At 40.2% G+C, this 26,490-nt stretch overlaps 2 protein-coding genes across 4 annotated transcripts in view; one reads left to right on the forward strand and one right to left on the reverse strand.

Moving 5' to 3' along the window:
• ctnna2 (catenin (cadherin-associated protein), alpha 2) overlaps positions 1-26,490 on the forward strand; it is a 1,317,235-nt gene that overhangs the window by 435,036 nt on the left and 855,709 nt on the right. The window contains exon 1 of one of the 2 annotated variants that reach the window (XM_063047107.1): positions 10,124-10,624. The exons of the other annotated variant lie outside the window; for it this stretch is intronic. Within the exon in view, the coding sequence (XP_062903177.1) occupies positions 10,619-10,624 (6 nt within the window). The 5' untranslated portion in view covers positions 10,124-10,618. Of the gene's footprint in view, positions 1-10,123; positions 10,625-26,490 lie in introns of those variants that run through there. 2 annotated transcript variants of the gene reach the window in all.
• lrrtm1 (leucine rich repeat transmembrane neuronal 1) lies at positions 11,408-14,298 on the reverse strand. 2 transcript variants are annotated; one of them, XM_063047111.1, is made up of 2 exons: positions 13,705-14,298; positions 11,408-13,559 (listed from the first exon to the last, which is right to left on the reverse strand). In XM_063047111.1, the coding sequence occupies exon 2, from the start codon at positions 13,394-13,396 to the stop codon at positions 11,819-11,821; it is 1,578 nt and encodes a 525-aa protein (XP_062903181.1). In that variant the 5' UTR covers positions 13,397-13,559; positions 13,705-14,298; the 3' UTR covers positions 11,408-11,818. The 2 variants fall into 2 exon arrangements, with proteins under 2 accessions (XP_062903181.1, XP_062903180.1); XM_063047110.1 differs by having other exon boundaries at positions 11,408-13,563.

The following is a 26,490-nucleotide window of genomic DNA, read 5'->3' on the forward strand; positions in this document are numbered from 1 at the left end:
GTCATTTCAGCTCCTGACTGAGAGTTGGGATCCTGACCTTGCATTAACCTTTCTATGCTGAGACATCAGGGAGCCCTAAAGTCTGCTGAAACAGGACAAGAGGCCTATATTTGAAAATCATCAGCCCTTTGTTGGCTAGTAGAAATAGTAATACACTTGTGCATTGACAACAAGCATTTTAAGCCTTTGGGATAACCAGATCAAGCTTTACACTCTTAATATTATTTGTAAAATTTTTAGGTGGGGTTTTTCAGAGGACAACCACATCAGAGGACAACCATATCTTGGCATTCTCCTTACACTTGGCTATAGGACAGTATTGGCAGAGACCAATAAACAGATTGTCTTCTGACATTTCCATCTGTGACTGTTGTGTGCAAAGGGAGTAAAAAAATTGGAAAAAGAGACACAAAGTAATGCATACAATAAATTAACTGCATTCAAAATCTTTTCTTTCTCTTGTGTCAGGTTTTTAAATGATGCTCTATGACAGATATCATTTAAGTACAGTTTAAACAATAGTTCAGTATTTGTTCATGAGAGTTTATATAGACCAGTAGCTGAATGCCCAATTTTCCCATCTCTGGGATTTGGTCATGAATCCTGATCAGATTCTTGCTATAAACTGCTTCCTAATCCATTAGTTTAATGGACTTTTACTGGAAGTAGATTATACCATCTTAATCCAGTTCTAGGTGGATAGGAAATCAAAACTATGAGAGCTTGCCACAGAGTTTGAGATAGTGCAGCAAGGGATTTGCATTTTTATTATACTCAGTGTAAGAATTAGCCAGATTTATTTATTATCCAGCACTAGTTACACTGAGGAGGTGCTATTGTGTTTACTTCGTGAATGCCTGCCGTCTCTGTCTGGTGATATTCCCACAATACAATTACTTGTGAAGTTATATATCATTAATATAGAACATTGGTCATACCTCCTTTGGAGAAATGTGTTCAGTACTGGTCTCATTATTTAAGCATTAACTTGTTTGAAGTAATTCTGACAGGGTTCAGTTAACTGTTATCAAAAATGGAAAGATTGGACAGGTTTATAACTGCTTAAGTTTAGAAGGAGAGATGATTTAACAGAAACTTAGAAAATCCTGCAGAATTTTGACTCAATGGATGAGGAGACAATGTCCACAGAATGAGAAGTTATTGTTTAAAAATTAGTAGTCACCTGCCTACAGCAGCGATGAGGTGAAGTTTATTCTCACAGAAATGTAGGGCTTTGTTCCTCGAAGGGAAGAAATGAATGAGTCTTTGTATATGTTAAAGGTAAAACAGATAGATATCTAAGAAGCAAAGTCACTGTCAGTAGACTGGACTGTGGAATTCAGATGAGCCATGATATTAACTAGCACAGGAAGCTCAAGTTTTAGCCACTTTCCTCTCTGAATACTCATAAATTTGTATTTATATATGTTAGTAGCCATAGAAGTACTTTGATTAACCTATCATATCAAACTACAGTTTTGTATGACCTGAAGGGGAACTCTCATGATGTCTTCATGATCTTGTTACATTTACTTTAGGCTGAGAAGCTGTCAAAATGAGTAAGTTGATAGGATGCTTCTTATAGAGAGTGCATATTGGAACTACACTTGCAGTGATGAATGGAGTGGACGATTAGTTAATTAATTACTTATCATGAAGATACTGAGCATTGCAGCTGCATATATACTGGGATAATAAGTTTACTTTGAACTTTGAAATAAACTCAACTGCATTTCCACAAACATTTGCCATGTTTTCCTCATTGGCTTCCATCCTAGCTGACATTGTAATTGACTGCTTGCTTTCTTTTTCAAAATAACCACCTATATATCTCCTGAGGTAAAACACCTTTGGATCTGCACTCAAAAACAATATTAGCCTGTGACTTCAGTCATAAGTGCTATCTATCTTTCCCCATTCCACGACTGGTGATGTGATGTTCAGCTGTTTCAAATGTTTGAAACTCATTATATAAAATGTGTCATTCACAATGCATTTTCAAACATCAGAAAACCACAGCTTTGCCATGGGTCATATTTTCAAGTTCCTTTTGCCTGGATTCATGATCCATGAAACACTTTAACATGCTACTTTATGTTGCAGATACTATAAAAAGGCATAGGTGTTGAAGTTGCTGTAGCTACAGCAGTAGAAAGGTCTTGTAAGTATCAGCTGTGACTCAGTGGTAGTATTCTCACCTCTGAGTTGAAAAGTTCTGGGTTCCTGTCTCATTTGTAATTGAGGAAACACAACTAAAGTTCATTGGAATGATACTTAACATTTCAGGTTTGTCAAATAAGAAGAGATTAAATAGAATGGGCCTATACTCTCTTGAGATTAGAAGAATGAGATATACGGTCCTTGAAACCTACAATTTCCATTGAACTCAACAGGATAAATTCAGGGACATTGTTTGCCATTACTGACGTATCCATTAACTATGGTGACAGTCCCAAAATAGGTTTCAAAAAGACACTCCAGTGTGGTATTGAGGCAGTCATGTACTGTAGGAAGTATTGTCCTATGGATAGATCATTAAAATTATGGCTCCATATGCACTGCTGGGTGAACTTAAAGTCCCCACGCACTTTTTAAAAGTATTTCCAATGTCCTGGGAAATTGCCATGAAATTTGTTGTTCTGTGGCAGCAGTGTAGTGCAAAGCAAAACTTGGTATAAATTACAAAAATAAATAGTGTAATAGAGTAATAATAAGAGTGGTATTCATGGGTTCATGGACTGTTCAGAAATCTGATGGTAGGGGGAAGACTCGTGACATGTCAAGTGAGGAAAATTGATCAACCTGAATTCCTACCTCACTCAAAAGCATAGCACCTTGTGGCTATGTATGCCATATTCTATTTGAATGTCTTAGCCAAGCTAATTTCAGATGCTTTATACCGCTGTGGCTAAAAAAAATACATATTTTAGGTTATCTCTTGAATAATGGTTGTTACTGTTACCTGCTCTGTCTGCCACTCTGTTGACATATTCTCCTGCAAATTGCATCTTTTTTCTTCCTTTCAGATGATAAAATGTTTATTTAAACATTTAACCTAACAAAGCTTTTAAAAGTTAGTGTGTGGTACAATAAAGCTCCCATGATGCCATCTGTAGTTTAATGATCCAGAGTATAGAATTCCCACTACATTTTAACAAACGGAAACTTCAATTCTGAGGATTCATTCCCAAAGTAAAGATTGAAGCTCAGAAAGAAATAAGTCAATCAAATATAAGAAACACACAAAAAAGTTGCTGGTGAACGCAGCAGGCCAGGCAGCATCTCTAGGAAGAGGTACAGTCGACGTTTCAGGCCGAAACGTCGACTGTTCCTCTTCCGAGAGATGCTGCCTGGCCTGCTGCGTTCACCAGCAACTTTTTTGTGTGTTGCTTGAAATTCCAGCATCTGCAGATTTCCTCGTGTTTGTGAGTCAAATATAAGTATTAGTTTTGAGAATATTAATACATAAATTCTGTGTCTCTTTGTTAGAATGATTGAGATAATGCGGAGTGAGCAATGGTATTTCAAGAGCTCTTAGTTTTCTTGCCTACAAACAGTACAATAGATGATGCTATGTCTTTTAAGATCTGAATTTACAGCTCTTTTATATACTCTGTTCTCTGTGCTCATCAATTTCTTGTCTGGTGTTTTAACCATTCCTCCAACAAGCTATTAACCAGTCTCATACTGGCACTCTGAAGTGTACCCTAATGCTTCTTGTATCTTAATCAGAAATAGCTTCAGAGATACTTTCTGCACAGTACATATAGATCGTAAGGAAATTTGTGCCATTTTTTAAGAACCTCTTGAATATAAATGTGCTAAACCCTATTTGAAGAATGCCACATTGTTCATTGCTACTCGATCATGCTCATAATGAATAGGGAGTAAAATTGAATGCTGAAAACTTAATTTTACATGACCATGCAAACGGATAACCCAAAGGTCAGCTCCTGCTTCATTATCATTTTGTAAAACTGCAATTTCTGTTGTACATAGCAAAGGTCTTTATGCAGTCTCTTTTGAAAAGAAGACTTGTTCATGGTATTCACTATATATTTTTTTTGACAGACTTAAATATCACTAATGAACACCTCTTGCTTCCAACCAATCCACAGTGCTTCTTACAGTTGTACTTTATAATGAATAGTAACTCTGACATTAAGCATTGAAGCTGGAAATGGAACAAATAGCCTGAATTGTATATAAGATAGCCTATGCCTTGAGTAGACATGCTAGGCATATCAATTCATTGAATTTAACGTGTGACTCCCGACATACATGTGGCCTCTGGGCTGTCGAGTGAAACATGGTGGTTGTGAGTGATGATTACGCCTTAGACGGTGCATCATATATTGTGCCCACAAACATTCCTGATGCTGTTCTGCTGTGATGTATTGTCAAACTGCCCCTCATTGTCTATGGTGATTAAATATATTTAGAAAAATCTGAGTATGTTTAATTAAAATAAATACACATTATTTAAATATAATTGACAATAAAACAATAAATGTAGTATAACATTCCCTAAAATTGACGACCCTATTAAAATAAATGGGCCCTTGCTGGGTATAGCTGAGGGGCCAGATCAGATATCCACTAGGCCTCTTGGCTTAGGAAGACCTGTTACCAGCCCTGAACTGAGATGTGAGTTCAGCGAAGGATTGAATGGTCAGATACACTGGAATCTGACCTGCAAGGCACTCGATAATCATTTCTTGTTATAATGCACATGCAATGTATGAGTGGACCAACTTGTGCTAAAATGTGGTTGACAGTTTACTTAGCAGAAGTTCCATGTGGATTTTTCTGCTCGCTAGCAAGATGTGTTAACGTGTAAAAGGAGGGCCAAAACTGATATTTTGATGGTTTAATGTAACTTTGATTTAAACATCTTTCAAAGGCTTTGGTGAATCTATGCCTGGAATGCTGTGTACAGTTTTAAATGTCTTCTTTCAGGAAGGTTATTCTTAGAAGCAGTGGCTAGATCAAGTAGCCTATATGTATATTTAAGGTAGAAGGTGATAGATTCTTGATGGGTCAGGGCATGAAGGGATAGGGGAGAAGGCAGTGATTGCAGCTGAGAGGAAAAGTTGGATCAGCTCTGATGAAATGGCAGAGCAGACTCAATGGGCCAAATGGTTTAATTCTGCTTTTATGTCTTATGATCTTATTGTCTAAATTTACCAGAGTTCTGAAGAAAGAGAGAATATCTTATTGAAATATGTTAAATTCTGCCATGGCTTGACAGGCTGAATTCAGGAAAAAATGTTTCTCAGATTTAGTGGGGCCCTGTATAATCAGGGATGGTAGTCTCATTATATATAGGGCAAGTCATTTAAAATTGAAATGAGGAAAAATTTCTTCACCTTAATGGTAGCGAACCTATGGAATTCTCTACCACAGAAGACAGTGGAATTCAAGCCACTAAATATATTTTAAGGAGATAGTTAGATTTCTCAATATGAAAGATTTCAGGGGGTAGGGTAAACAGCAGGTATATGATATTGAGCTTGTGGGTTAGCTGTGATCATTGCAGAGGTTTGAAAATTTAGCCGGCCTATTCCTACTCTTAGTTTCATTTGTTTCTGTGATAAGATGGAATTTCTCTACTCTCAGAGAGCTGTGAGTCTTGTAATTTTCCACTGCAAGGCAGCTGCGAATTATAAGATATATGTTAGTCTGAGAGAGATTTTTGAACAAGGTTAATGGGGATCGGGCTGAAAAATTGAGTTGAATCGTAAATTCAGATTGACCTGTATTGTGGAGGAGGCTGAAGAGGTCATACGGTCCATTCTTAAACAGTAAATAATGGAAAATGAAGAACATGCTTCCTGATTGACATTTATCAGGGAGGAGGTTAATACCAAGTACATGTTATGGTCTTACTTCCAGTACATGTAGGAATGTTGACTGATGCCCTTTTAAATATTGTATACAGTATCTCCTTGAATACTGCTATTACGGACAGCATTAATATAATCTGATACTGAACAATATACTCGCTCTTCTTTGGGATGTAACAAGATGGTGGTTGAACTGCTAAGTCATGTTGTAAGACAACCTAGGCTTTCACTGACTACTTAGTAATTGTAAATTTGGATTAAAAACAGTTTATGAATTCCAAACAGTTGTGCACTCCCAAACTTTTAATATGAAAATAGTTTTCTTGCTCCAAGAAAACTGACAATTACTGACTGAGGGGTTATTAGAGGAAATTATTTAAATTAAATGTATATATTGTCCCATTAATGTAGTGTTTACTGTAGAGGTAATTTTCCCTCAATTCATTGAAGATTCAGAAGTTTCTGATTTCTTTTCTTTGTACTCAGTATTCTGTAAGATCCAGCCATATAAACCACAATCATCACCAACAGAATCGAGGGAGAAAAATATTATGCATTTATACTTCTGTACTAATATGGTAACAGACAGACTGCCAAGATAACAATACAGAATCAAATTTACACCTCAGGAACTAAGAGGTCTGTTCATTGTGGTACAGTCTCAATTGGTTCATTCTATTTTTATATAATCATGTTGCCAAACACAAACAAGTAACCACGGAACATCCGATAAACATTTGAGATAGAAAAGTCATATGCAAGAATATTCTCAAATGGTGGTCATTTAAAATTGTTCAGCATTACTGCATTCCGCCCCCTCTCCCCATATCCTTCAGGTCATCATGACTTTACTGGGTGTAAACATTACAGCAGATCACTAGGTGGCACCCTTGTTCCTTTATTGTTAATGTGTTAAAGCTGATCGTCGAGAAAAGTGCTATCAATTTTACTACAGGTTGGAATCAGAACTTGGGAGAAGGGGGGACAACAGCGAATGCCGAGAGCAACAAAGAAAAAAACCCTTCAGTTTTAAATCAAACGAAAGAGTAGATCACATGGAGAAGTATAGATCCTTCTGGGCATGCATTAAAATGCGTTCCAGCGTTCTCCAGCGACAGATTAGAGCTTTTTGCTGAAGGTTTCATCCAGCTGCAATAATGATCCCGAACTGTTTGCATTTGGGACAAAATGAGGGAGACGAATAGACGGGGATAGAAACGGGGAAAAAAATAATTAGCGTACAGTAACACAACAACTTGTGCTGCTCGCCCAGAATAATTTTGAGAGTTTATTGTACATTCCGAGCACGAAACCGGGAGTTAGCAATTGGCAGTGCGAAGAATGCAAGCTGGGAGCTGAGACATGCGCGGGATTCTTTGTTGGGGTTAGTGGAGTGACAGTAGAGTTTGGTTAAGATGATCTCTGAGCTCGCTAGAACAACTTAATTTAGTAGGTTTAACGAAGGGCTTTCTTGAGAACCATTGACTCGGGCAGTCGATGAACTCTAGAAACTACAATCGGGGAACACCCATTGATAATCCAAAATGGCGAAGATTATATCTTGCGACCCCAAGGAGTGCAGTTTCAGAGGGGAAGGATCTAATTGATCTAATATTGCTTTTAGATTTTCTCTGGGGTTTCACGCAGTTCCCGCCTGGTAGAAACAATGAAAGGGGAATTCACTGCAACATCTCGGAACTAAATAAACTGTAATAAAAGAATGAGTTTAAAAATATGCCTCTGATCAAGGGTAAGTGTAAAAAAAGGGTAAGTTAGTAATTCGAATCGCATCCAAAATAATTGCTCCGAGTTATGTTAAAGTTTAGCTGAAATGTGTCAATCTGTGAGAGCGTGGTGAATACCCTAGTATTGTTTTCAATTAAACCAATCGATGTAAAACATGACTAATCACTGCCGCAGTAAAGTGTGCACTGTGATGGCCCTTTTATGTTGAGTAAGAAAATATGGCCAGTTGTAAGGTCAGCGAGAAGGCAGAAGAAAAAACGGTCTTGGCCTTTCATTCTAAGATGAGAGGCTTCGACGGTTTAGTGATTAATACAACACACTCTCAAGAAGCCAGTCCTTCTGTTACAGTACCAAATCTTGGGTCTTTTGATTTTTTTGACAGATACACATCTTTTTTCAGCAAGATTTGCAGGGTCAGGCATTGTCTCAGAGTTTATTCCTTACCCACTCCTTTAATCAGAGGACAAAAAAATAAACACTTGTAGCATGGAGACACAAGAAACTACTCTGGAGAGAAAACAATGACAATTTGCTGGGGGAATTCAGCGGATCGAACAGACTCTTGGAGCGAAAGGAATGGTGAAGGTTTCCGGTCGAGACCCTACATCAAGATAGATTCAGTACTCAGCATTTTTACCGAATTGATGCACTGGAAATTGTCTCATGTGTCAGAAGTAAATACGAAGTGTTAGTGAAGAGGCTGGCTATCTAAATGCGGTACGCCTTGCAGTTAGTGTTCTGATGAAGACTTTCAACCCCGTTACTTGTGAATTTACTAGTTTTTTTTTGTTTCTCGAGAAGTTAACTTTTGAACGTTGGAAAATGATTAGCTTGTAAATTCCATTACCAGTATGGGAAATTTTGTTTAGGAAAACGTAGAGATGAAAGTAAAAAGCCGTAGTCACTGAACTGCAAGTGTGTGTGTGTGTGTATTCGTTGAAGGGATGTGGACGTTGCTGGAAAGTCCAGTGTTAATAGTCCTTCCAAACCAAATGCCAGCCATATTGGAGTCATGTCTTGTCCAGTATGGGTAAGGATGGCTAATTTTGCCCATATTAAAGCAGATGGCTTTTAGCACAATCCGGTGGTGACTTGGTTGAGTTACTGATAATTACGTTTTATTCTTAAATTATTGACCCCCAGTGGAGGAATTACTAGGTATTAAGACTCTCACTTTTAATTGTTACGGCTTGGAAACGAAAATAGAAAATAATTGATGGAAAGAACCAAACCTATATTGATATAACAAGTAATGGTCGTTAAATCTTAATTTAATAATTTGGTAGTTGTATTTTACACCTTTGCTACTGATGTATGCCTTTAACTGCTTGCTACGCCGTTGTTTGGAAATTATAGTAATCAGAACGGTTGCCCTTGAAGAGTTTTAGAAATGTTTTCGCGGCGAGCACTGGAGGACTGTGTACGTAAGGAACAAAAGTGTCCGCGTTGAAACTGAGTCCTTTCCCTTTCCATTTTAAACCCCAGTTGTTTTGCCAAGAATAAAACATTTTTATAACTTATTAATAAATTATTAAAGCAGCGGGTTACAAATCTGAAATGTATTCCTTTAGTAAATCAAGTGGAGCTCCTTCCATTCACTTTCCATTGCTATTTCTCATTGTGTCTTCACCGCTGATTCCCCGGCAATGCTGTGATTATTGTTTATCTCCACACTGCATTATTAGAACAGATACATTGTGGGTGTAGTGGGTTGGGTCGTGTCGCGGGAAGAAATGAGTTCTATTTCGCCGAAATTAAGCGATTATATATTTTGTAGGTCCACGGAATAAACACGTGTGACGTTATAAATGCATTAGTAATAACTAATTTATAGAACACTTTTCATACATACGATGTAGTTCAAAGTGCTTTACAATGGGATAATGTGCAAACATGAAAGTTTATGATAAAAAGAAAAATAGGTTAAAAAGATGTTACTTAAAAGCAAGGTTAAGTAAATAGGTTGTATGCTGGCGTATAGAAGTGTCAACTGCGTCTGTGTCCCTTATAGTTTTAGGTATTGAATTGTAGCTCTTTGATAAGGTTTTTTTCTTAGTATTTCGTAAACCCAGATTTGTTTTTACTGCAGGTTTGTTCGTGTGATTCAAATCATCTCGTATGTTTGGTGGCTGATAAACACTAAATGCTGATCTGAAAAGGGGAAACAAATTCCTTGTAAACGTTTAAAATGCCCGCAAAGAAAGCAACCGCCAGTAGATGGCGGTATTTAGTTTTCTTTTGTATATGATAACTTAATCCCTACTTCATTTCAATAGGCCACTGAATTTTGTAAAAAAGAACGTAATTAATTTTTGTTTTAATTTTAATATAGTTAAATTTTCATAAGTGATGTATGTTGAGAGTCCAATTAAGTTGCGTTCGTTACGAAGATCAGGTGCAAACCACTCTCAAAATTGGCAGTGCCGTCCTTGTACCGTGAGAGTAAACACTCACAAGTACTAAGGAACAAGGGGTACTAGCCAGGAAATGGAGCTAAGTGTATATTGGGAAATAAGAATAGTGGGGGAAGGAAGACAGACTGGCAAGTAAGCAGTTAACAAAATTAATCAAAGCATACAGTTTGACGAATAAAGAAGAAATGTGTAATAAAGCTTAGATAAACCAATCAACCTTCTGCTAGAATATCACAACAGCAAAGCGACGTGCCAATTCAGTGTATTGTAGAGACTGGTACCAAGTTTGGCTCCAGAATGAAGCCATTTTGAAATTTGGAAGTCATATGTTATTTGGTCCCTGACATGTTATGTTGCCTGAAATTTCACGGTAGTAACTAGTCTGAGAATATAATTGACATGTCAGTGTGGAGAAGTGTCAGCCGCTAGTTCTCTGAATGGCTTCAGCCTGAAAGGGAGAAAAGGTTGGCTCCAGGAACTGGACTGTTTGGCATGTTGAAGCTGGTGGAAATGAAATATTCTCACGTCTGTTAACGAGAAATTGGAAGATTTCATCAGAAATCAGATGAGAAAAAATACATGAAGTAAAATAGATGAAGACCGAGACAGGAAATGAGGGTAAAGCCATTGAGAATGAAAGCAGCATAATTTTAACCATTTTCGTCCCGAAATATTTGTTTATGAAATTATTTGAAATTTGCGTGGTTCTAACTTTTAAAAGTTTTTAAATATCGGATTTGATTTCAAGAATTTTGTTGAAGGGTCGAAATACAATTTTTATTATAATTATGTGAAAATAAAATGGAGAGAAATATATTTTATAGTATATCTAATTGAAATTAGTATAGAATATTTTGTCTTCAATAAAGTAACAGCAGCCGCGTAGTTAATACTTGTGTACTTACTGAAATCCTGCTGATTTATAATTGCAATGATCTCCCAACCCAAGATACAAAATACTTTCACATTTCATACCATCACTTCCTTTTTTCCTACTTATGTTAGACTATTTATTTATTCTATCCCTTCTGTTGCTGTCTAGAGACTCGGCGTTTTGAATTCCCTGAACTGTTAGTAGAAGCGAGCTGGAAACTGCAGCAAGGCATCATTACTGCTTTCTGCCTTCTGCTCTGCCTTGGCCGTAAGCAGCGGAGTTTCAAATGACACAGTCCTCGATATAAGGACCTGTACCCCATCATAATCCCCCTGCGCTGTTAATTATTAACCCCGCACAGTTATGGTTAGAGTGTTGTAGGATTTGCCGTACTGCGCTCGCCCCGCACGAAATGCGGGGCTTTGTTTCACGTACTGAAAGAAAGGGGTTGATTGTTTCAATGAACTGAATGAGAAAATAAATCACCAATGGAAAGATCTTTTTCCTCGCATGTTGCCGCATATTGCTATTAATCTCGACTCCGATGCTGCAAAAACATTTTTTAAAATATTTATTTAAATCAGGATAGTTTACAAAATTGATTAACTTACATCATTGACGAGCCGAGTACTCCCTCTTATTCCCAGACCTTACAGGTGGACTTAATATCATAAGAGACTGGTGGGAAGTTACATATACATTTTTTTTTATCCTTTACAAATTTGAAATGACAGTTGAACAGAGGATGTTTGAAAGATTTTAAAGACGCGTTGAAGCTTAAATATTGTTTGGAATTCTGAAAGAGACCGGTGCAGTGTTTCGTGGAATCAGTACAGTGTAATTCATTCAGACTCAGTATTGTAATACGTGCAGTCACCGGCTGCAGTATGTCCTCAAGCAGTGTGTTGTACCTCCAGTTGGGGGATGGGAGAACAAAATCACACTTCACATTCCCTGGCTGGCTGTTGGTGACAAGAACACGATCCGTAATCATTGATGATCACCAGAGCCCCCTCAATGTGATTGGGTTTGTAGTCCACGTAGTATTCCTGTGTGGACATGGCAGCCATCTGATGCATAGTTTGTTGCTGTTTCTGCTTGCGGCGCTGTGTCACGAAGCACTGCCTCAAATGCCTCAGGCCAGCAGGAAAGCACTTCCACGACACGTAGAGCACCAGCACCACTATCAGAAAGGAGAAGAGCAGCGCCATAGTGCCCGTGATTACTTTGTGAACATGAATAGTGTTTTCCTGTTGATCGTGAGAAAGCACACCGGTGACACTGATTAATTCAGTCGTTCTTACTCCCGTTGTATCCTGCGTGACATACATGCTGGAGGCATCTCTGATTGCTGTCATATCTTGGTCTGTCTCCGCCACGCTGGTGCTGCCTGATACTGTCGCCGTGCTTGTCACCGGGTCGTCACATATGTGAAAACCATGCACGGCGTCTAGTACCTCTTCGCCCTGGGTGTGGACAGGGCTGGCACACAATAGACTCCCTTCGTGGTGTCCCTTAAAATTGCTTAGCCAGGTGGCCAAAGCACATATATTCCGATTGCATTCCCAGCTGTTCCCAGAAAGGCTGATGCTAGTTAGAGATTTCCAAGAGTCCAGAATTGGCTGCTCAATGGTTGTGAGACGGTTTGAATCCAACTGAAGTATTTTGAGGTTAGGCACAACTTCAAAGGCATAAGACTCAATAAATGCAATCTCATTCCCAGAGAGGTCTAGTTTTTCTAGATGGTTCCAAGTCCAGTCTAAAGAATTCACCACAAAGCTGACTTTGTTCCACTGCATGTAGAGGGTTCTCAGAGAGAGCAGCCGTGGGAAGTGAGCAAAGTTTACTTTTACCAAATCATTGTGCTCCAAGTGGAGTTCAGTTAGTTTCAACAAGCCCGCGAACGCGTTCCGCGCTAGGCTTTGCAGCTGATTATATCCGACGTCCAGAAACTCCAGGCTGCGACAGTCCTGGAAGATCCGGACCGGTATGAACTTCAGTGCATTCGACCTTAGGTGCAGCGTCTGCAGCTTGCGCAGCCCATGGAAGAGGTCGGGCTCCAGAGCCTGCAGATTGTTGTAGGACAGCTGCACGTGCCGAAGGTTTGGCATGGGCCTGAAAGTGGCGTTGGGCAGCTGGGTGATCTTGTTGGAGCTGAGCACCAACTCCTTGAGCCGGCGCAGCCCCCGGAAGGCATTCGCTTCCACCGAGTAGATGTGATTGTGGTCGAGGTAGAGCCAGGTAAGCTGCAGCAAGCCGGCGAACTGGTCGTCGTGCAGCTCGGACAGGCTGTTGTAGCGGAGCGACAGACCCTGCACCCCCGACAGGTTGCGCGGCATTTCGCTCAGGCTCTGCGACTCGCAATACACCAGCTTCCCGTCGCAGCGGCACTGCTGAGCGCACAGGCTGTCAGCGGCGGGCAACATTTCCAACAACGCGCCGAGGACACACACAACCGACGCTGAAGGCTTTTTCAGGAGCCAGTGCAGACTGAGACCCACAAGAAGGAAATCCATGAGCAAGGATTGTACCTCCAGTCGCTCGCCGGGCTTTCCTGATTCTCCTTTAAGCTGACGATGTCTTCCTAATCGCCAAAGTTTTTACATCATTTTTGATTTTGCAGCTTTGAACCAAGTGCCTTGGGTTGTTTTTTTTTCCTGACACGAACAGGAGGATCTCCTGCCTCAAAGACATCCAGTGTTGAGTTTGAAGAAGTTTGAAAGAAAAGAAGAAAAAAAGATATCTAAGTATCAATTGATCTTTTTCATCGTAGAGGCTGCAAGGCGATTGCTTAGTGAAAGGATGCAAACGAAAATAATCTTACCCATCCTATTCCACACGGTGACAGGCTCCATTCAGCCACTCGGTATTATTTTGTCCACTCTAGTTATGTTGTAGGCAGTGCAATTAAAAAAAACCCTAGTGCGAATCCAGTGTTTTCTCGCTTGCTCTCTGGCTCATAATACCTCGGTCTGTGTCTCGCTGCGAAAGAGCCGAAGCAGACGAGATCTCTCCAACTCGGAGCTCCAGCCGACTTGTGCAATCTTTAAGTTCCCAGGCTTTTTATACAGCTGCTGCCTTTTACTGCCTCTCGACCTCCCTCCCGGCCGCATGTGATCCCGTTGCCCAAAACTCTTTCTTTTCCCGTTAGCAGTTCGTCCGGATCCGTCAGTCTGAATTACCATCCCATGACTTGAAATGACCACTGACCAGTGTGACCCTTAATCAACGCAGACAAGCCAGTACGGATTGCATCCGCTTATCCAGGCACCGAGCAGCAGCAGCTGCTGCTGCCGCCGCCGCCGCCGGTACACTTTGCTTGTTAGGTGATGCTCAGAGCAAGATGGATCGCGGAGCAAGGCTCGCCTCCCTTTAACAGAGTACTGCACTGCGAGAGCGGGCAGACGTGCTGAGTGTTGACAGAGTGTCGTAAGCCACTCATGATCGTTCAGACTTCCCAGTGGTATGTCAAACATGGTCAGATTGAAAGGGGTGGGCATAAAGCAGCGTTTTAATGGAGCAGAAACGGATAGTATTTTCCCTGCAACCATACAGAGAGCATTATATCTTTCGTACACATTGACCAATGTAAGTGCACTCCTGTGCACTTAGAGTAGCAGAGAGAATCCGGCGGAGCGAGACATTGCTTCCTGCAAGAGGGAAAAGATCCCCCCGCCGGATTGTTGTGGGTTGTGTTTGGTTCGGACTTAATGAATGTAACATTCTGTAAAAGTAAGGAGCTTATGCAAAGTGCAGTGCAGCTGTAACTCGCACTGTACATGGTGCAAATCATTTACCAATTCCTGGCTGAGTTTTTTTTTAAATTTTACTCGGTCAAGACTGATTTCGTAATTTAAAAACCGAATTAACCCCTGAAGGCAGGATACTGATTACCCTGTAAATGATAGGCCCAGCTCCCCGTGGTTTCCTGTCTCATCGTGCTCCGTACAGTCGAATGGTGAGAGCGATGGAAGTGGTCAGTTCTTGCGGCAGCAGTGTACCACACGGGGGAAATATCCAATAGGTCACTAACCTTGATGATAAAATATTTTCCTCGTACAATTCAAACAGTCTATTCAAATAAGTGCTGTAAGAGAAGCTGATAATTGCGGATCCTCGGTCATGCAAGGATCATAAAAGATGCCTGTCAGTATACACGAGGACCTTTTCTAATACACTTGGAACGAGTCAAAGCAGTAGCTGCTTTGACTCACTATATTTTCTAATGCCACCTCAATTATGGACGGTCACTGCCGTGCATGTCATTGGCATAAACAACTACAATTTAGTTAATGGCAGAGTGAAACAGGTGCATAATGCTGAACCAAGAAACAATGAAATCTCGCAGCACAAACAAACACGTCTTCATGTTCCTTCAAGGGGCATTGTCGGTTTTCCGTTGTCTGCCCTAAATGGTTATTCACTTCTGAAGACATCTCCATCGATTATCTATAGTGGTTCCTCAGGTAAGAAACCATGAGTTTGGAAACAGATCGCATCCAGTCATTTCTCTGTGGTGTTGACATATACCAGTTTCACCTTAAATGTTATCAAAGACAATAAGAAAGAGGAGTTTTACCATATTTTAAATAAAGCATTTGTCTTCTTATGCTTTTATACTGTTGCTATTTCACCTTAGTATATTTGGAAAACAATGATATTTCTGCTCCTTTTCCTCTTTTCTGGATGGGAATGCACGCACAACCAAGATACATTCTTCTGCTCTCAAGATGTCATCCAGGGATTTGGTTACACTCACTTCTCTGAGGCTGAAGTTACACTCCAAAGAACTGAGCATAAAATCTGTACCCTTCCTCTGAATGCCCTTCACGTTGCTGTAAAATAATCAGTGGCATTAAACAGACAAGCAAAGGGCAGTAGTGGAGTTTTGCCTTTAATTACCCCCACCTCTCAACTTAAACAAAACAAAAATACTGAAGATGTTGAAAATCTGAAATCAAACAAAATGTGTTGAGGGAGTTGAGCGTTTCCAACAGTTTGCCCATACGGTCAGTCAAACTCTGGTCTGCCAAATCTTGAGCACCCATGTACACCAATCCCAATGAGATTTTTTTTTCAATTTTCATCTCATTCCCAGAAACTCCACCCCTCTCCCTATTCTACCATGCACCTACATACTAGGGACAATTTCTACAGAGGCCAGTTAGTCCTGCAGTTTTAGAATTGGAGAAAGTGGAGGAAATCTATGTGCTTACAGGAAGGACTTGCAAACTTCGCACAGACAGCACTGGCAATCAAGATTCAACCCAGCTGTGAAGATACTGATTACTTAAAACTAAAACCTTGGCCAATGTCCTGCAGTGTTCATAACTAGCTAAGGCACCTTTCTATACTACAACATTTTTAAAGAGCTTCCGCCATCTAGAATATGAAGTAAGTCAAAATATTTAGGGTTCTCACCATGAAACATTAACCAGGATTCTTTATCCACCAATTCTGCTTGACCTGCTGAGTATTTCTAGCATTTTCTGTGTTTGCTACATAAAATCAAGTTGTGTATTCACCAGCTATCTTCGACAAAATGCAACAACTATGAAAGTGTTATTTATCCCAAAACACAATTTTTCTTAATGACAATAATTCAAGTGCCATGGAATTGTCCAATGTATCAACAACTCCTTTGATCTGTGTTGACCATCATGCCCAATTACACCACTTGCCACTTGCCTACATTCATCCCATATCCTTCTATGCCTCTCTTATTCAAGTTTCTGCCCAGGTGCCTCTTGCTATTCTACCTGCACCACCACCTCTGGCTAGATGCCAGTTACTCTGGGTAAAAAATATATTCCTTAAAATCCCCTCAGATAACTTTTGCATCATTAGTGTAAGACAGCAGTCTGCAGTTCCCCAGTTTATCTTCCTAAGGCACAACATTAGCTGTCCCCCTGTCTCATGATATCTAGCAAAGATTCAAAACTCTTTGCCTCAGAAATTGCTTGCTTGCTTCCCATAACATCTGAGGATACACCTGGTCAGATCCTGAGATGTTATTCACCTTTATGAGTTTCACGATCTCCAGCACCTCCTCCTTTGTAATAGTTGTAGTCATAGTCATAGTCATACTTCATTGATCCCGGGGGAAATTGGTTTTCGTTACAGTTGCACCATAAATAATTAAATAGTAATAAAACCATAAATAGTTAAATAGTAATATGTAAATTATGCCAGGGAATAAGTCCAGGACCAGCCTATTGGTTCAGGGTGTCTGACCCTCCTAGGGAGGAGTTGTAGAGTTTGATGGCCACAGGCAGGAATGACTTCCTATGACGCTCTGTGTTGCATCTCGGTGGAATGAGCCTCTGGTTGAATGTACTCCTGTGCCCAACCAGTACATTATGTAGTGGATGGGAGACATTGTCCAAGATGGCATGCAACTTGGACAGCATCCTCTTTTCAGAGAGTCCAGTTCCATCCCCACAACATCACTATCCTTACGAATGAGTTTGTTGATTCTGTTGTTGTCTGCTACCCTCAGTAATATTGATATCCTCCAAGATTTGACTGATCCCTCCTCTAAACATACTTACTTCTATGCTCGTTGATAAATACAGATGTGAAGTATTTGTTTAAAACCACAATCATTTCCAATAGCTCACACATTAATTATCATAGTGATCCTTAAGAGGACCTATTCTCTTCCTGGTTACCCTACTCCATTTAATATACTGTATTTACAGAATCATTCAGGATTCTCCTTTACCTAATCTGCCAGGGATTTCTCATGTCCTCCCCCACCCCCATCTTCCTTCTTAAATGTATCCTTACTTCCTTTATGTTCTTTAAGGCTCTCACTTGATCCCAACTGCCTCTAACTGACATATACTTGTATTGTCTTATTTTTCTTGATAAGACTCTCAATACCTCTTGTCATCCAAAGTTCCCTAATCCTGTCAGCATTGCCCTTCACTTTAAAAGGTACTTACTGGCCCTGAACTCCTGCTATCTCATGTTTAAGTTCACATTTGCCAAATATCCCTTTACCTGCAAACTGCTTCTTCCAATCAACTTTTGTAAGTTCATCTGTTGCAATTGCTATAACCTTTCCCCCATTTAGAATGTTATATTCAATACCAGTGGTACCTGGTATCATCACAATGAACACAGAAATTAAGTTTACTTACAGACTCTTAATCCAGAGATTCATCATAAATCCCCAGATTTAAATTCCTCTTCCTCCTCTTGGGAGTTTGGAACATAGTCAACATGGCTATAAATTATTAGATTATGAGGACACGCAGTCCTCTTTTATTGTCATTTAGTAATGCATGCATTAAGAAATGATACAATGTTCCTCCAGAATGATATCACAGAAACACAAGACAAACCAAGACTAAATAAACTGACAAAACCCTCATGATTATAACATATAGTTACAACAGTGCGAAGCAATACCGTAATTTGATAAAGAACAGACCATGGGCACAGTAAAAAAAAAGTCTCAAAGTCTCTTGAAAGTTTGATCATCTCACGCAGATGGTTGAAGGAAGAAAACTCTTCCTGCCATGAACTTCCAGCACCAGAAACTTGCCAATGCAGCACCCTGGAAGCACCCGATCACAGCCGACTCTTGAGTCCGTCCGAAAACTCCGAGCCTCCAACCAGCCCTCCGACACCGAGCACCACCTCTCCCGAGCGCTTCGACCCCAGCCCTGAAAACAGGCAATAGGCAAAGCCGAGGATTTGGGGCCTTCCCCTCCGGAGATTCTCAATCGCACAGTAGCAACAGAAGTGAAGCAGGCACTTCAGACGTTTCTCCAGATGTTCCTCCGTGCTTCTCACGTCTGTCTCCATCAAATCAGGATTGTTCACGGTACCTACTTACAAATACGATATCATTTCGGAGCGGCCGCGCACACTGCGTTGTGCTGCCATCTTCTCCTTCCTCTTTATATGGTGCACATATAACCATATAACAATTATAGCACGGAAACAGGCCATCTTGGCCCTTCTAGTCTGTGCCAAACGCTTACTCTCACCTAGTCCCACTGACCTGCACTCAGCCCATAACCCTCCATTCCTTTCCTGTCCATATAGCTATCCAATTTAACTTTAAATGACAATATCGAACCTACCTCAACCACTTCTGTTGGAAGCTCATTCCACACAGCTACCACTCTCTGAGTAAAGAAGTTCCCCCTCATGTTACCCCTAAGCTTTTGCCCTTTCACTCTCAACTTATGTCTTCTTGTTTGAATCTCCCCTACTCTCAATGGAAAAAGCCTATCCATGTCAACTCTATCTATCCCCCTCATAATTTTAAATTCCTCTATCAAATCCCCCCTCAACCTTCTACACTCCAAAGAATAAAGACCCAACTTGTTCAACCTTTCTCTGTAACTTCGGTAATGAAACCCAGGTAACATTCTAGTAAATCTTCTCTATACTCTCTCTATTTTGTTGTCATCTTTCCTATAATTCGGTGACCAGAATTGTACACAATATGGACTATGTATCAAAGTTATGGACATGTTTTAAACCACAACTGATTCTGATGTTGAGTTCTCAGGGCACAACCGAAACTTTAGTGCTAATTTACCTCCATAGCATCAGTTTAGTATGTGGTGGCAGTGGCATTCAACAATTCTGGCACTCTGGGCAAAAGCCTAAGTGGGTCAAGGCATCAGTTAATTATCTAGGTACTTGTTTCCACCCCCAGCTCCATCTCACTGTGATAGCAGTGATCCTTGCCCTAGCCAACCACCCCCTCACAAACAGGATCCACTTACATCACTAGTAGAGACCATTAGCTTGGGTACCTGACAGCCTATCACCTTTAGATAATTGATGAGTTCAAGGGATGTCAGTCATAGTGCTTTTGGCTTCACTTTGTGGTCCTGCACTCACCCTGAGTTAAAAGCAGTGTTTCAGGCTATTCCTGCTTGATAGAGCTTTCAGATACCCTCTGTTTGCTCAAGGAATCTCTCCAATTTGTATTCCATTGTCGGAATCTGTTCTTTTCTCCATTCATATTTTCACTTATTGGTTTCAGACCTATAATGGTGAAAAGATAGTTAGGTAGACAAGATGAACTACTGCCATATAATTTTGGTGAAGTTATGCCTTAAATCCATTCAATGGAAATGAATTTTGTAGCTTGGTTCAGGAAGAAAGTATTTTAATATTTTATAACATTTTGTGTTTACATAAAATTAAACAGCAATTGTGGCACCAGTTAAGGTATCATTTTTGTATTTAAGGTGAATATATCAAGAACGTATATCAGTATGCTCGTCAGGTTTTTCTAGATTTCTAGAAGTTAGTAACATAACCCTTTGTACTTCCAGTTTATCTGAAGGTTGCGATGTGATGATATACTGTTTTGTGAAAAACCACAGATATAGTCACAGTATTTTAGGTTAGACAGAATCTGGTTCATGCTCATGTTCTGTGTAAAAAGTCTGCTGTAATGTTAGAATTTATGCAACATGTACATTAGCAATCTATTTCATAGAATCATAGAAACATAGAAACATAGAAAATAGGTGCAGGAGTAGGCCATTCGGCCCTTCGAGCCTGCACCGCCATTTATTATGATCATGGCTGATCATCCAACTCAGAACCCCGCCCCAGCCTTCCCTCCATACCCCCTGACCCCCGTAGCCACAAGGGCCATATCTAACTCCCTCTTAAATATAGCCAGTGAACTGGCCTCAACAGTTTCCTGTGGCAGAGAATTCCACAGATTCACCACTCTCTGTGTGAAGAAGTTTTTCCTAATCTCGGTCCTAAAAGGCTTCCCCTCTATCCTCAAACTGTGGCCCCTCGTTCTGGACTTCCCCAACATCAGGAACAATCTTCCTACATCTAGCCTGTCCAATCCCTTTAGGATCTTATAAGTTTCAATCAGATCCCCCCTCAATCTTCTAAATTCCAACGAGTACAAGCCCAGTTCATCCAGTCTTTCTTCATATGAAAGTCCTGCCATCCCAGGAATCAATCTGGTGAACCTTCTTTGTACTCCCTCTATGGCAAAGATGTCTTTCCTCAGATTAGGGGACCAAAACTGCACACAATACTCCAGGTGTGGTCTCACCAAGGCCTTGTACAACTGCAGTAGTACCTCCCTGCTCCTGTACTCGAATCCTCTCGCTATAAATGCCAGCATACCATTCGCCTTTTTCACCGCCTGCTGTACCTGCATGCCCACTTTCAATGACTGGTGTATAATGACACCCAGGTCTCGTTGCCCCTCCCCTTTTCCTAATCGGCCACCATTCAGATAATAATCTGTTTTCCTATTTTTGCCACCAAAGTGGATAACTTCACATTTATCCACATTAAATTGCATCTGCCATGAATTTGCCCACTCACCCAACCTATCCAAGTCACCCTGCATCCTCTTAGCATCCTCCTCACTGCTAACACTGCCACCCAGCTTCGTGTCATCCGCAAACTTGGAGATGCTGCATTTAATTCCCTCATCCAAGTCATTAATATATATTGTAAACAACTGGGGTCCCAGCACTGAGCCTTGCGGTACCCCACTAGTCACCGCCTGCCATTCTGAAAAGGTCCCGTTTATTCCCACTCTTTGCTTCCTGTCTGCTAACCAATTCTCCACCCACACCAATACCTTACCCCCAATACCGTGTGCTTTAAGTTTGCACACTAATCTCCTTGCATCATGCATCAACTCAGTCAGTGGTCAAGGCTGTTCTAACTTTGCACTAATCTACACTAAAATATCAATCTCATATAGCAGAAAAAAACTTCTACAAAAACATGTCTTTTTAATGTGAAGTTCAGCAAACTCCCGTTTACCAAGTGTTCTGGTCAAACTGTTATGAATTTTGTCTAGCTTGCTGAAGTTTTCCCTTTCTTATCTCTCTGTCTCCATCTCTGGAGACAAACTACTGACCAACAAATGTTATGAACCTACTGATTCCCACAGCTATTTTGACTATACCTCCTCACACCCTATCTCCTGTGAAAAAGATATTTGCTTTTTCTCAGTTCCTTCATGTCCACCAGATCTGTTCCCAGTATGAGGTATCCCTTTGTAGGACATCAGAGATGTCTTCTTTCTACAAAGAACAGGGTTCCCTTCCTCCTCCACTGATGCTGCTCTAACACACATCTCCTCCATTTTCCTTGACATTTACACTCACCCCTTATTCCATTCGCCTTAACAGTGATAGAATTCGCCTTATCCTTTCCTACCACCCCATGAGCTGCTACATCCAACGTATCATTCTTCGTAACTTCCACCTACTACAAAGGGATCCCATTACCAAACACATCTTTATCTCCACCACTCTCCACTCTCCACTTTCCACAGGGATCACTTCCTCCATGATTCCCTTGTGTATTCGTCTCTCCCCAATAGTCTCCCACCTGGCGTATAACCCAGCAAGTGGCCAAATTGCTTCACCAGCCATTCACCTCCCCCCCTCACCTCCATTGAGGGCCCCAAACAGTCCTTCCAGGTGAGGGAAGACTGGGGTCATCTGTTGTATCCGGTGCTCCCAATTCAGCGTCCTCTATATTGGTGAGATCTGTCATAAATTAGGGAGAACCGTTACGTCAAGCTTCTCCGCTCCATCCGCCAAAAGCAAAACCTTCCCGGTGGCCAAACATTTTAATTCCCATTCCCATTTTAATATGTCAATCTATGGATGAAGTCGCCCTCAGGTTTATATTCCCTCTTGGTAGCCTCCCATCTGATGGCATGAATATTGATTTCTCCTTCTGATTAAAAGTGTATTTCTCTCCCCCTCCAGGACAAAGGGGCACCCTATCAAAACAAGGATGCAGAGAAATTTCTTTAGCAAAAGGGTGGTGAATTTGTGGAATTTGTTGCTACATGCAGCTGTGGAGGCTAGGTTGTTGGGTGTACTTAAGGTAGAGATTGATAGGTTCTTGACTGGACATAGTATCAAAGAATACAGGGAGAAGGCCTGAGCTGGGGTTGAGGAGGAGTGAAAAAAAGGATCAGTCATGATTGAATGATGAAGCAGACTCAATGGGCCAGATGGCCTAATTCTGCTCCTATGTTTTATGGTCTTATGATCTTCTTTTCTTCCCCACACTGGCGTCTTCCTCTTCTCATCCCACTATCCCTCCCCTGGGTGCCTCACCTCCTTCCCTTTCTCCGATGGTCTACTCTCCTCTCTGATCAGATTTCTTCTTTCCCAACCCTTTATCTTTCTCACACATCTAGCTTCACCTATTACCTTCTAGCTATCCTCCTTCCCCTCTCCCACCTTGTTATTCTAGCATCTTCGCTCTTCCCTTCCATTCCTGAATATTCCTGCATCATTCTGTGTATGTTGCTTATCATTATTACTTAGCTTATATATTCTACAACATTATGTATTCCTTTTGTGTTTTATCATCATTGGATTTCAGCATTTATTTTTGTAGTCATTTCAAAATATTGACAATAGACCAAATATCTGAAAAACTCTTCTTTCCTCCTTTTCTCCCAGTCTTCTAAATGAATTTTAATTTCATTTCCAGTCCAAGGCCTGATTCAATATACCATAGGATACTGGTAGATAAAAGAGCACAGTGAGGCCATTTGACCCATCATTTCTAATTTATTCTTTTTAACCCTATTCTCCTGCCTTCTCTCTTAACCGTAACACCCTTACTAATCAATAAACAAACGATCAATATCTGCTTTCAGTAGATTGGGAGCAGTTGGACAAAGTAGCCTCACTGGGTCCAACCAATGATACAATTATGTGTCTTAAACATTTTTCTTGTGGTCATAAGACCCTGTTGGACATTGGCAATATAAGATACTACAAGTCCAGTACCTGTGGAAGAGTATTATAGGGATGTTCCTTGATTCTGAGATTGTGCTTTTGGATCCTAGACTCTCCTACTAATAAAAACAAACTCTCTACATCCATTCTATCCAGGTTTCAGTATCTGATAGGTTTCAATGAGATTACCCCATCCCCTTTCATTCTTCTGAACTCTACCGAGTATGCCCTAAGAGACATCAAACACTCCTCTTATATTAAGGCATCCGTTAGTCTTGCGAGACCATGGATCTGCGCCTGGAAAGTCTTCACTCTCCAGGGCGCAGGCCTGGGCAAGATTGTATGGAAGACCAGCAGTTGTCCATGCTGCAAGTCCCCGCTCCACGACATCGATGTTGTCCAAAGGAAGGGCATTTGGACCCATACAGCTTGGCACTAGTGTCGTCGCAGAGCACCATGTGATTAAGTGCCTTGCTCAAGGACACAACACGTTGCCTCGGCTGGGGCTCGAACTCATGACTTTATATTAAGCCTGTCATTTTTAGAATCACTTGTGTGACCCTTTTCCAAACCCTATGCCAGCATGTCCTTCGTTAGATAAGGGGCCCAAAATTGCTCACAATATTCAAAATGCAGTATGACCTGTGCTTTATGAAGTCTCAGCTGTGCTTTTGTATTCTAATCTTCTTGAAATGAATGGTAGGATTGCATTTGCCATCTTTACTACTGACTCGACCTGTAAATTAACTTTGTGACAATGCTAAGCTAGGACTCACAATTCACTTTCTATCTTAAATTCTCTAGTCATCAATCACTTGCTGAATATATTCAACCATTTTATTTACTTTTATTTTGCTGGGCAATGCTTTAACCAGACAATAGTTATTTCAACCTTTAAACAGTTTTTCCATCACAAACATTAAACCAATTGGGATTGAATTAACCAGATTAGCTTTGTCTCCCTTTATATACACTGTATCTAAAAAAAAATGGCACACAACTGAGCAGTCTCCAGTCCTTTCTCAGAGATCCATGCTGGCTAGAAACCTGAGATGTAAGCAGTTTAAATCTAACTACAGCTTCGCTATGAACTGGATGGGAATGGGCCAAGTTTATATCAAATCTACACCAAGTTTGATTTTATTCTCAATTTATTATGGAGTGAGGGGAACTAAGATTTTGATGCAGCATAAAATGACCCAAACTCAGCCTCTCTTTTTCCAATAGGTTGGATTAAGTTGAGAATTAATTATTTCTAAAGCTTCATCAATTATCTTCCTTAAATGTAAATATAAATTTAAACAGGTGCAGAAATAGGCTTTGCCAGCTTCCTCAGCCATTCAATAAGATCACAGCTGATCTGAATATACACTCAATCCTGCTTACCCCCATGAACTTTGCTATGATCTTTCTGCCTTTTTTCAGAAGCTTACATAGAACTAGTGCTGGGTCAAGTTATAAAAAACAGAGTGATACCATTGTTAGTGTAGAGGCCATCACAAGCAAAGGAGACTGTGACTGTTCTGATTCATGTTATTTGAATTAGAGTGGAATTTGTTTAAATTAAATAAAGCACAGAGTCATTGTTACTATGTGAATAATTGCATCTATTATTTTGTAAACAACCAAGTCTCACATACTGCAGAAGAATGAATGACCAAATCAGTTTTTATGGTGTTAGTTGATGCAATAATGTGAGTAATAATTTAACTTTTTGATAAGCAATGGAGATGGCAGGGTGATGCTCGCCTTCCAATCATCATTGAATCTTCTTTATTTATGCGGGTAGAACCTCAGCTTGAATTTTCAGTCATAATGACCAAACCTGAATACTTAGAATTCTGACAGCAATGTTCCAGATTATGTGCTTCTGTCTTTGATTTCTACAACATAGAAGGAGAACATTCAGCCCAATGGGTGCATGCTAATGCTAAGAGAGCAAATATCATTATTTCCATGAAGTTTTATTCTCCTCCATGTGTCCAACAACTTCTCCTTAGATTCTGTGTATCACTTGACTACATTTTTGGGGTAACTTACAGCAGCTAATTACCATTTGTTGGGCTGATGGAAGAAAATAGTACACCCATTAGAAAACAATATAGTCATGGGGTAAGTGAGGTAACGCAATACAGAAAGCTCCCAGAGTCAGTATTGATTTGTGTTGTTTTAGTTAGAAGCTGCACTAACCGCCGCTCCTTCAAGCTGCCGTAACTGTGCTAAAATATATCCACAACGGGGCATGATATATTGGTTTTCCTGGATGTATAATATGCCAAAGCCCCAAAATATGACAAGGACTTCCAATGAAGTATTAATTTTATTTCCTATGACACTGTGTTATAAAATAACATATCCTCCGTCTCAACAATGGCAGCACAATAGGAAAACTTGCTGGTTAATGTAACAAGAGTATGCATGTATTCTCTTTATTGTTATTGAGAATAATAGCTTTAATAGTAATTTTCGATAAAAGAATTGTGTGGGTCTCATCTGTATTCTTGAACCAGCCAAAGAACTTCCATCAGCAGAAGTCCCTGGTAGAATAATTAAACTGCTTGAATGAAGCTTCTGTTTTGTCAGTAATAACTAGAATAAGTATGCTTTAATGTTTTTTGCTAACTGGAACAAGAATATTGAGCCATTTGAGCCCTTTCTACTGTTCAATGCAGAAGTGTTTCCTGAAACGTCTAGGTCTAATTTTATTATCTGCTCTAAATTTCCCAACCAATGGGAAAATCTTCCCTCTATTCACCTTCCAAGTGTTATTACTATCTTAAAAACTTAAATTATCCTTGGATTTTCAATATTCCAGCGAACAGTTAATATTTTTGGGAAAACATGTCCTGAATTCCCTCCATGAGCAACATATAGTA

This window comes from Mobula hypostoma, chromosome 4, assembly GCF_963921235.1.
Source record: "Mobula hypostoma chromosome 4, sMobHyp1.1, whole genome shotgun sequence".
Classification (NCBI taxonomy): domain Eukaryota; kingdom Metazoa; phylum Chordata; class Chondrichthyes; order Myliobatiformes; family Myliobatidae; genus Mobula; species Mobula hypostoma.